Here is a 12,699-nt window from a genome sequence, read left to right as displayed (position 1 = left end):
TTCTTCACATGACGCAATTCTCAGGAATTCTACATACTATACTTATAATATACATACCCGGTACTTTGATTATTCTATACATACTATACTTATTTTATACATACTATACTTATTATATACTTACTATACTCATTCTATACCTACTATAATTATTCTATACATACTATATATATTCCTCTAGCATGGAATATGATGGGTGATGGTTTTGCGACCATTAGTTTAGACGGCAATTCACAAAACTAATGACCCTGAGAGAAAAATATCTCTCGTCTGGTGCGCTTGCATACTACTGCGATGTGATACAGCAATACGGCTGCGATGTATTAACTACATTTGTCATACAGCTGCAAAGAAATTAACGTCTTTCATCATCCACTTGTGCAACTGCGATGTATTATCTTCATTGGTTATACAGCTGCTCTGTTTTAAATTCCCTCACCATCCAGTTATACATACAGCTGCGATGTATCAACTTTCTTCAGCGTCCAGTTTATTTTTTAAAGTCCTCGTCGTTTTTAGCAGCTTTGAAAAGTCCGTTGAATATCGAACAATTTCCTATTTTGGTACTTTTTACGCCATAAACCTGATGCGTGACACGGATCAATTTTTAGCTAGATATGAACCTATCATTGTCTAGGTTCTTTATTAATCATGTAAAACATGTATCTTATTCTTCTATTCATAAATATTTTTTAGACTTTAAAATTGCACCAAACGACAATAAACATCACAATAAAGACAATAAATAACGGCAATAAATAAATAAAGTTCTAGTTATTGATAACAATTAGGAAAAGTGACAATAAAATGAGTTCTAGTTATTGATAACTATTAAGAATTGGTTAAATTTCAACTTGTTCATAACAAATCATCAAGGAACCACTAAAATATCCCACACTCCCCCTCATGAAGATAGGACGCTATCAAAGGCCTCTTTGGCTGGTTAACCTAACCTAATTTCAGTTTACCGAATTCAATTCCAACTTTGTTGACGAGAATAAAACTAATCGAGTTGCAGATTAGGTCGACGGAGCCGTGTCTGTTAGAGGTTGACCAGGAAAAAAAAGAAGACGTATGGGCTTCCTTGTGCCGTTTTGCTGATAGCAGCGATATTGTCTTCAGCTGCTACAAGAAAGCCAATTAGAAAGCCGCCCGCTTGCCAGCTTAACAACTCTCGTAGTTTCATAGTTTGGATAATCATCTTAGGAACTGAAGAGATGAAGAAAATTACATGTTATTTTATCAAAGGGCCTTATTCCAAGATTAAAGCTTTGTTAACACATCATATAGAGATGAAGAAATTACATAATATTTTATTAGAGGTTGCCTTATTCCAAGATAAAACTGTTTATTTATACATCATACTCAGAAATTTAAGATAAAATGATAATCATCTAATGATAATCATACAAGGAACTGGAGAGATGAAGAAAATTACATATCATTTTATTAGACGGTTACCTTATTCCAAGATTAAAACTTTATTAATACATCATACCAGAAATTAAACGAACATGCCAAATAAATTCAGCATGTGTTCGTTGAAAACGTTTCAGAGACCAAATTTTTATCAGTTCAAAAATTCAGAGAATACAAGAAGTATAATCTATTGCGAGAGCCTAATTTAATTTTCTGGTTTTCTATATTGATTGTACTTTGTTAACATTGCACGCACATTGGTCACTTATTCTTCGTTACGAATAAACTTTTTGCAATCAGTTTTTCACTAGGGAGGATGAACTTAAATTTTATTTCCAGGCTTAAATAATGAAGTTGAAGATAATATCATTTTTATAACTTACAACCAGAGATAACCTATAATTTCCATAATATGTGGTGTGAACTTTATTTTTATCCTTCGTTGTTCGTTAACCGATCTTAACTTCATCGTTAATTTTGATGTGAATGTTAATTGCATTCTTCATTCATCCATGATATGAACATTTATTCCGTTCTTCTTTCATTCATGACCTGAGTTTTAATGAATCTAATTACAATACTATCGCAATTTGCTAATCACAATAATAATAATTATAATATCCGACAATTTTAATGTTTACGCTCATTCGGGAATCTTCTTATTTAACTTCTTGATCAATGCAGTGAAATTTATACAATACGGCGCACACTAATAGTGAATTTAAATGATGAGGCTAAGCAGTTACAGCAGAAGCTACATCGTTTGTTGCAGCGGCTGCAAGCAATTGCAGCAACAGTCGGTAGCAGTTTGCAACCACTGTTGCAGCGGAGCCGCTCATTCACGGCATTTGTAGTAGCGACAACAGTTGAAGAAGCGGAGCAGTTTTATTCACTGCAATCCCTGCATTTTAGCTGTAGCCTCCGTTTCAGTCACTGCATTTTTGATATCTGTTACAGCGGAGCCGTTGTAGCTAAAGCAGCCACAGCATTTGTAGCGGCAGCAGCCGTTTTAGCTGCCCCAGCCACAGCGTTTGTAGCAGCAGCAGCCGTTTTAGCTGCCCCAGCCACAGCGTTTGTAGCAGCAGCAGCCGTTTTAGCTGCAGCAGCCACAGCGGTTGTGGCGGCAGCGGCCGTTTTAGCTGCCCCAGCCACAGCGTTTGTAGCAGCAGCAGCCGTTTTAGCTGCAGCAGCTACAGCGTTTGTAGCAGCAGCAGCCGTTTTACTGCAGCAGCAAAACCATATGTAGCGACGGCAGCCGTTTTATCTGCAGCAGCCACAGCATCTGTAGCGACGGCAGCCGTTTTATTGCAGCAGCCACAGCACTTGTTGCAACATCAGCCGTTTTAGCTGCAGCAGCCACAGCATTTGTAGCAACATCAGCTGTTGTAGCTAAAGCAACTGCAGCATATGTAGCATCGGCAGCCGGTTTAGCTGCAGCAGCCACAGCATCTGTAGCGACGGCAGCCGTTTCAGCTAAAGCAACTACAGCATTTGTAGCAGCAGCAGCCGTTCTAGCTGCAGCAGCCACAGCATTTGTAGCAACATCAGCCGTTTCAGCTAAAGCAACTACAGCATTTGTAGCAGCAGCAGCCGTTTTAGCTGCAGCGGCCACAGCGTTTGTAGCAGCAGCAGCCGTTCTAGCTGCAGCAGTCACAGAATTTTTAGCGGCGGCGGTGCGATCGCTTTGCGCCCAAGTCGACATAATGTCAAAAGCAATGCCAACGAACGACCATTGCCATGTTCTGCAGAGCGGATCCATTGAAGCTCTGCACAGGAATGCCCTACTGGCGGCGCCAGTCACAAACTTTTTCGTAAATGATCTTGCAAAAGCAGCTCATGCCATCCAATGTTGGATCAATTCAGATTTGTTAAAAGCTATTGGTAGAACATAATTCCAGGTTATGCATGTAGTTGGTTTAACTAGAGTGTTCAATTAATATACGATTCAAATATTCAAAAGCCTAATTGGCCTCCTGATTTTTTTGTGTTGCAGTTCGTAAGATCGGACCAGGGGATTTTGTTGTAAGATAAAGAATTTCCTCAATTCGCTTAATATTCAATTAAATTATAGAGTGTGGTATATACACCATTTTATATCATTCGAGCATATAATGCTCTTTAGTCTGCTTGGGAGCTTTTGTTTTACAACTTACTTAAAATGGAAACATTCAACTGTAGCAAAGAAGTTTGTCAGGTTAAGCATACATGACAGCACCAGCTATTGCTTAGCATTAAAATAAAATAGTTGACATTCGAGTACTCCATTTTTAGCGCATTTTCTCATTTATGGAATAAATGCACTATTGTGCCAGCCATATCCGTCTGTCCGTCCGTCTGTCCATCCGTGACTTCACGTTTTCGTCGACGAGAAAATGCGCTCTCTGTCACTCACTGCAGTGAGTACTAAGTTATATTTTTTAGTATTCCGGAAAGCATACCTAAATTCTCAGCATAGGTAGACTGTGCCGCCAAATATGGACTGCATTCTGCACCGATTTTATGTTTCACAAGTACAGGAAGGAGCGGTATTTAATCTAGCAGGAGTGGAGGTAGCTGTGATTGCTCTATCACTGCACTGGCTTGCCGGCCTTGCAATTTTGCCGGAGTGTCTGTTGAACGATAAGCCTCCAGATAGGCCGTTCTGATGGGCCCATTGCTGAAGCCTGTGGGCCAAAGATAACGCGCGGGCCTCTTCATGAACAGCTGGGCCTACCGTGCTTCAAAAATTCCTTGACAAACCTGGCCTCAAACAGACAGGCTATATATTCTCCATCCATGTTTACCAGACAGTGCATGAACGCATAAATCCACGCGCAGCATATAGTGTTAACCGTATGACATTGCATGCTGAAATTGGGCAGAGAAAAGTACAACTGTATAGCATTACACTCTGTGATGAGCAGGGGAATGCCAGATTGTATAGCATTGTACTCCATGGTGAGCCGGGGAATGCCTGATTGTATAGCATTACACTCCATGATGAGCCGGGGAATATATAATTGTATAGCATTACACTCAGTGGCGAATGGAGGAGTGTACTTACATTCAGTCTTCACATCTCATTCCTCTTCCATTGAGTCTTCGAACTCAACCCCTCGAGGCCAACTCGATGCACTGCATGTGAATTCAACTCAAGACCCTGTTTTTTGCCAGGTTGTTTTGAATGCAGCTCTGGTCATCATTTCCCTGGGTAATGAAGGGCGATGAACTCGACATCTTTTGCAACTCCCAAAACACTTCCATGCTCCTTAATATGCATTAAATTCCTTGCTTGCCACGCAGCCTCGGTTCTGACTATCGGTACTCGAACGCCGCGCAACCAGCGCTCGAATATCCAGGATTTTCTGAAACTCTTAAATTTAAGCGTAAAAAATGTTCTGGAATGAGATGTTCTAAATTATTGAACAGTGATAGATATAAATTATTGAGCAATGGTTGTTTTGAATTGTCGAACTATGGTTGATATGAACTAATGTAAAAAAAAACATTATAATGGTTCTACAAATCAGAATTTTTTCAAGGATTCAGATTCATGGCGCCTTCACGATAAAAGTAATAAGATTATTATTTTCTATATTATTTATTTAGTGTTTTTATTGTTTTTAGTTCATTTTACTTTTTTTCTTTTCTCTTCTTATATTTTGAGTCAAATCAGTGTGACAAGGATTTGAATTTCAATTTCAGCGTTAATGACATCAACGGAAAAATAAATAAAATATAACTCAGTACTCACTGCAGTGAGTGACAGAGAGCGCATTTTCTCGTCGACGAAAACATAAAGTCACGGACGGACAGACAAACGGACAGACGGACGGACGGACAGACGGACATGGCGAGCACAATGGTGCATTTTTTCATAAATGAGAAAATGCGTTAAAAATACCGGTTTAATCTGAAATTAAATTGAAAAGTTTAAGCTTTGACACGAAGTTATCTCTGACAGCGGCGCCTGCCAAGTGGCAAACTTGAGACCACCGTGTTCTTGAGGTACTGGGGCCGTACAATCAAAATATTTTAGGTGCATGTAGCAGCCTAAGTGCACGTAGCGGCCTAAGTGCACGTAGCGGCCTAAGTTGCTGTGCTGTGTCTTGATCTATGGTACAGACAACCCTGCGCTGTGCTGTGCCTTGATCTATGGTACAGACAACCCTGCGCTGTGCTGTGCTGTGTACAGACTGCGCAGTGCCTTGATCTATGGTACAGACAACCCAGCGCTGTGCTGTGCTGTATACAGACTGCGCAGTGCCTTGATCTATGGCACAGACAACCCTGCGCTGTGCTGTGCTGTATACAGACTGCGCAGTGCCTTGATCTATGGTGCAGACAACCCCGCGCTGTGCTGTGATATGCAGACTGTACAGTGCCTTGATCTATGGTGCAGACAACCCCGCGCTGTGCTGTGCACAGACCTGTCTCTTATACACATCTAGATGTGTATAAGAGACAGGTACACGTAGCGGCCTAAGTACACGTAGCGGCCTAAGTACACGTAGCGGCCTAAGTTCACGTAGCGACTGATTTATTGTCTGTGATTCGCGGTTTAATTTCAAAAGCCGCCAGTGATTGGCTGATTGAGTTACGAACTCGTAGTTATTTTATCGGTACAGCCGCTGTACTCTTGAGATAAACGTAATGCTTCGGAGCCTGTGACGTCAACGCTTTGAACGACGCATGAACCTATCGATATTATACGTTGAAAATAATATGAATAACCTTAGTTTGTTGTCACTTAGTGCGAAAGTGTCATTTATTAATGTTAAAGTACGATTATAACTGGCTCGGGAATTTTAATTGAGTCGAAAGTATCTTCTAGTTATAACAAAGTTAATTATTTCATTATTAATTGAAAGAATTCATGTCATGACTTCTTGACGGATTGAGCAGTAAGGCTGACTCTAAGAAAGCATATATTTCATTAATTAAAGGGATAATCCCACTGTAAATTCTAAAAATTATAACCAATCTACTGCTTTTTAAAAGGTAAAGTGTAAATTTTCAAAATTAACGTAAAATTCTTGAGATTCGCGCACTGAAACTCGTTTTACACAAAAACCATCACTAAAAGCTAGGGATTTTCCCGCTGTTCCGGCAAGTTTAAAGCTTGTTCCCGTCTACTGAAGAAGCACTTCGAGTCTCACGAAACTTGGTAGCAACTCCATAGCATAGACAAGCGTTATCTTATCCAGATAAGAGTATATAGGCAAGCTTTCTTAGCCTCCATTGAGGCTGACCTCTATACTTATATTGTTGTGCTATTCTTATTTGTTGCTCAATTTTTTTCTAAAGCTTGTATTGGAAATAACTTGATCAGCATACGAGGATGAATTTGACAAAATTGCATGGCAAAAACGAAATTAAGCGATGAAATCTCTCTTCTATTTACGGGTCCAGCAGAATGCGTAATTAAAATTAGTTAACAATCTTCGTAATTTTCCGTTTCCATCAATATTTAAAAACAGTTAATGTTGCACTCCATGCGGTCTATTGCTCAAAATTACGAGGATATTGTTGTTGCTTCGAATTTTTCAGACATTTATAATTTGTCTATAGCACCTTCAACTCCTAGAGATAGGGACTTAATATCCCGTTGGTCCCCCGAGTACGTCGTGGCTGTAAAATTGTCCCGAGTATATTGTTGTATCATATAACATTCCTGATATATAAATACAGTTTTCTGTATTACCAGCAAATATACCATCAAAGGGACCTCATGTTCCCATGGCGGTAAAATTGCGTCCAGTGACGCCGGGATTAGCGCGCCAAAACGTTGCATTGACGACGTTTTAAGTCCTGCCCTAAAGTCGCCCTATATTCTCAAGCTGGCATCTGTGCCAGGGATTGTATTACAGATAAGACGAGCTGGACGAGACGTCGCTTGATCTATGGTACAGACAACCTCGTGCTGTGTTGGGCTGTGTACAGACTGCACAGTGCCTTGATCTATGGTACAGGCAACCCCGCGCTGTGCTGTGGCTTGATCTATGGTACAGATAACCCTGCGCTGTGCTGTGCTGTGCCTTGATCTATGGTACAGACAACCTCGTGCTGTGCTGTGTCTTGATCTATGGTACAGACAACCTCGTGCTGTGCTGTGTCTTGATCTATGGTACAGACAACCCAGCGCTGTGCCTGTCTCTTATACACATCTAGATGTGTATAAGAGACAGGTTCACTGTCGGTTGGGTTCACTGTCGGTTGGGTTCACTGTCGGTTGGGTTAACTGCCGGTTGTAGTCGCTGCCGGCTGGAGTCACTGCCGGCTGGAGTCACTGCCGGCTGAAGTTACAGCCGGTTGCAGTAACAACGGTCTGCCGAGTTTCAGGCCCCGAGGTCCGGACCAACTCCCACCATCCCCGCTGTCCGGCTCATAAATTGCAGCGCAACTCCCTGCGCGCCGCTGAACTGTTTTACTGACGCGCTCAACCGCCGCATCGCGTCTTACGTTATCGCGTCGCAGAAATGACCTTTACCGCGACACTGAACTGAACAAAACTGAACTGACCGATGATGTCACAAACTGACCTTAGACACGACACTGAACTGACCAAAACTGACCTTTGACGCGATACTTAACTGACCAAAACTGAACTGACCGATGATGTCACAAACTGACCTTTGACGCGACACTGAACTGACCGATGGCGTTACAAAACTGACCTTTGACGCGATGCTGAACTGACCAAAACTGAACTGACCGATGGTGTCACTAACTGACCTTTGACGCGATACTGAACTGACCAAAACTGAACTGACCGATGGCGTCACAAGCTGACCTTTGACGCGATACTGAACTGAAGAAAACTGAACTGACCGATGGCGTCACAAGCTGACCTTTGACGCGATACTGAACTGACTAAAACTGAACTGACCGATGATGTCACAAACTGACTTTTGACGCGACACTGAACTGACCAAAACTGAACTGACCGATGATGTCACAAACTGACCTTTGACGCTACACTGAACTGACCGATGATGTTACAAACTGAACTTTGACGCGATACTGAACTGACCAAAACTGAACTGACCGATGGCGTCACAAACTGACTTTTGACGCGACACTGAACTGACCAAAACTGAACTGACCGATGGCGTCACAAACTGACCTTTGACGCGATACTGAACTGACAAAACTGAACTGACCGATGGTGTCACAAAACTGACTTTTGACGCGATACTGAACTGACAAAACTGAACTGACCGATGGCGTCACAAACTGACCTTTGTTAGGCCAGCTGACGTGACGTGGCTGTCGCTTTGTTGAGATTTTTTGTAGAAGTTCAAATGTTGTTGAGTTGCGATTTTTCTTTATGTCTTTGAAATATCGTCGATGAACTGGAGGGTTTGGCTGGTTATTTTGTTATCTCAAACTTCGTTACTGAATTGAACGGACCAAGAAAATGTGTACACATTTTCTAAAACACTAACTAGGTCACGAAAATTGTTTGTTCATGTCTTCTTTTTTCACCTGTTTGTTCTTCGAAAATTTGTTAGTTTTCTCCAGTATTTTTAATTGAATTGAGCGCATGGAAACTGTTTAACCACTAAGCTTCTAAGAAATTAAAAAAAATCCGAAAAATGGGCGATACAATTTTAATTTTTACCCGAAAAAACATGTATATGAACGCGAGGGTGTAAAACGTTCTTCTTTAATGATTTCATAATTTCTGACATGATTAAATCTAAATCAAATTAATTTCTCCGTAATTAGTGAAAAATTTGTGGTGCCCTCAAATTACCACCATTTGATGAAAATCAGAATACTTTACATTCATGGATTTTTCATTCCTACCTTCAGCCATCAAAGCCTGCATACACCAACGCAAGTTTGAACAATGCCCGTGATAAATTTGAACGATGCCCGTGATAAATTTGCTCGTTCTTTGCGGCATCACACTTCTGAAAGTCCATCGAAGTTTCGACGACTCGTCATTCCTCCTCGGATGAGAACACCTCGAATTTGAAAAGCTTTCAGCCATCGTGGACTTTGGCTGACGTGACCGCACTTCAGATGGCGTCGTCGTTCAGACGATCTTTCCATCTCATCAAATTTTCAGCTCCTCGAGCACCTCATGAAGCCTGCTACTCCGAGCTGCTCTTCCATTATTTAGGCCTTTGAAATGCGAGCAAATATCCTGACGGAGCTTATTGACCTGCAGATGTTCCATGTAAGAACATGTTTTCCTACTTGCATCCTGTAAAGAAACCAGTAACTACTCTTAAATCGCTTATAGACCTGCAGATGTTCCACGTAAGAATATGTTTTCCTACTTGCATCATGTAAAGAAACCAGTAACTACTCCGAAATCGCTTATTTACCTGCAGATGTTCCATATAAGAACATTTTTTTCCTACTTGCATCCTGTAAAGAAATCAGTAACTACTCTGAAATTACTTATTGATCTGCAGATGTTCCATATAAGAACATTTTTTTCCTACTTGCATCCTGTAAAGACACCAGTAAACTCCAAAATCGCTTATATGACCTGTAGATGGTCCAGGCCAGAACATGTTATCCTACCTGTATGAAGAAGAGAAACCAGTAACTACTTCGAAATTGCTTATTTAACTGCAAATGTTACACGTAAGAACATATTTTCCTACTTGCATCCTGTAATGAAACCAGTAACTACTCCGAAATCGCTTATTTACCTGCAAATGTTACACGTAAGAATTTGTTTTCCTACTTGCATCCTGTAAAGAAACCAGTAACTACTCCGAAATCGCGTATAAACCTGAAGATGTTCCAGGTAAGAAAATGTTTTCCTACGTGCATCCTGTAAAGAAATCAGCAACTACTTTGAAAGTGCTTATTGACCTATATAAATGGTGTATAAGTGTGAAGGGAGAACTTATTTTGCTACTGGCATCTTGAAAGGAATCTCAGCGATCGATAACTCTCTGCAAAATTGTGGTGTAATGATATTGCAAAATTTTTTGAGCATAAGAGATTCGCTTTCCTCATTTAACGGAACCCTTTGACAATCACACCAGCACTAATCAACCCAACTGCATGTTTATATTGGACTATAATATGCTGAATATGCATATGCATACTTAGATCAAAAAGAAAAAAATTTGAGTTCGCTTTTATGTACAGAAGTTTACCCGTCTTCTGCCGTTTGGCTTTTAAATGCAGATGATACAGTCAGTCGTATGTTTTTTCATTACGGGCACCTCGACGAGGATAACCTATTTCGTATTCGAATGTTTATTTACGTAATGTGAATACATATGTTGTAAATATACATATTTTGTATACGCATATATGCGCATAATCGCTCAGTTCTTGACGTCATTGTACCGTCTAAAGTCCACTGCTTGGTGATGGTTAACTTTTTTTTCTGACAAAGTTTATCAAATGCATTGAAAACCACATCGGCTCTTCCCGAGAGAAAAATATTTATATAAAACAAATTTTCCATGCATCCGGAGAAGGGATACGTACGAAGAGTTTATAAAATTTTCCTTCGTCTAGTGCTTGCATGCCGCATTAAATTTCACAAAGATTTTTTCATCAACATTACTGAAGTCCCATGTTAGAAAATCTCGAACAAAGGTCAAAAATGTGCAGTGACGGTATTTTGCTTCTGTGGTTCATTCACGCGTTAAAATAAACCTTCTAGGTTCGGAATTTGAATGAAAATTTCAGTTCAAATGGTCTCCGCAATACCTTGAGTATTTCCTATATTATTGGTATATTTTACTTGACGTATTGTAGAAAAATTTTAATTATTATGACCAGCGAATGATCAATTTGTAATGGAAGTTCTGCATGTACTCTTTAAAATTTTAAGATCGCGATGGGGCAACAAATTCAACGTTACACATTTTTTTTTCAATAAAATCTCTGCAAATGCAATAACTTTGAAGGATCATCCATAAATAAACATTATTTTCTGCGAAATTTGTGTCACCCACCTTTATATCATGTCCATTAGAATTCAAAACTCTACCCATGGGCGGCAACAACTCAAATATCTCCTATACCATCAGCAATATGTTTGGAGAACCTACAAAATCGAGCTGCAGATTCAATCGCAATTTGAAAGATCAAACGCATCGTGACACTTTACTTTGATCACTTATAGTGGCTCAATCACGTTCCTATATCGGCAAACGCGGTCAAGATGAAGAAGATATGACACCGTGGATCATGATGTCAAAATATTGACACACTCTCCGCATTTAGCCCTGATATTCCCTTTTGCCGGACGAAACTGGGTCAAAGTGACCCACAAATGAGTAAGAAGTGCATTGCTATTTGGACAACGTCCCACAATTTTTCTGAGTGTATGTCATTGTGAGCACCGTTGTAAATCAGGTACAAGATTGTGTCGCCTCGCCCATCTGTCGGCTTGTATCGAAGTCAAATATTGACACCTTCCCTACGTCGGGTTTGTTGACATCATAAATACGCGCTGTTTGCCATACCCTCCTCCCAACCTCTGTAATGCACCTGGAATACTGGAGCCTGGGATTAAACCTCTATCGTAAATACTGATATTGTAAAGATCGTTCGCTATAAGGCTGAATTATGGGGTGTCAAACTTCCGTAGAGGTTAGGGAGACGTTTGAAATAAGTTTAGATTAATGGCGAGTAAAAATCTGGTGGTAAACTGAAGATATATGAGCAAATTAAGTGAGAAAGTTATGTATCGAATATGGACTATTTCTAGACTATTTAAAGACATAAATTAAAAAAATTCTATTTCTGATAGAAGTATGCCTACGTTTGTTCAGTAAGATTAATTTCAAATCGAAACGTTTGATCATCCACGATGAGAAAGATTAAACTTTTATTTATCCCGGACAACCGGGTAAATTTTTATAAAATCGTAAAATCTTAGTATATTTGTAGATAAATATTCAACCGGAACTCCGTGATTAATGATATGCGACGAGCTTTTCGATTCTTTTCAGTACCGCGGCGCGGCTATTTCAGATCCGTAACACATTTCATTTTTTCCCACTCATGTAGAAGAGAATTCTTTAGTGAAGTGACATCGCGTATACGGTACAGTGAAAACCAATACCGTACTGGTTTCCTATTTTTCCTTTCCAGAGAAATTGCAAAACTGTATCATCCGTGCTGAGTGGAATGATTGTCACAATGCCGATTGTTTTACGTTGTGTGGAATATAACGTACGGTTTAATTTCACTAATCTTGCTACGATAACAGGGAGAGTAAGCTGCGGAAGTCAATTGCTCGCCTCTATGTCATCTCTCAAAGATTTGCACACGTTAAACCACAAGTCTGAAAAATTTAATATCCATCAG

General features: G+C 40.1%; 1 protein-coding gene across 1 annotated transcript; it reads right to left on the bottom strand.

The window, feature by feature from the left end:
* Window positions 1-2,638: 2,638 nt before the first annotated feature.
* Window positions 2,639-3,121, bottom strand: LOC108680580 (antifreeze protein Maxi-like). The gene has a single exon (XM_018169453.1). It carries the CDS (start codon window positions 3,119-3,121, stop codon window positions 2,639-2,641), a length of 483 nt encoding a protein of 160 aa, XP_018024942.1.
* Window positions 3,122-12,699: the final 9,578 nt, after the last annotated feature.

Source organism: Hyalella azteca, unplaced genomic scaffold (assembly GCF_000764305.2).
Source record: "Hyalella azteca isolate HAZT.00-mixed unplaced genomic scaffold, Hazt_2.0.2 contig11717, whole genome shotgun sequence".
Lineage (NCBI taxonomy): Eukaryota > Metazoa > Arthropoda > Malacostraca > Amphipoda > Hyalellidae > Hyalella > Hyalella azteca.
This window is presented reverse-complemented; position numbering and strand designations above follow the sequence as displayed.

Bases quoted from the DNA above. Each gene is read 5' to 3' on its own strand.
- LOC108680580 (XM_018169453.1), bottom strand. From the start codon at position 3,121: ATGTCGACTTGGGCGCAAAGCGATCGCACCGCCGCCGCTAAAAATTCT.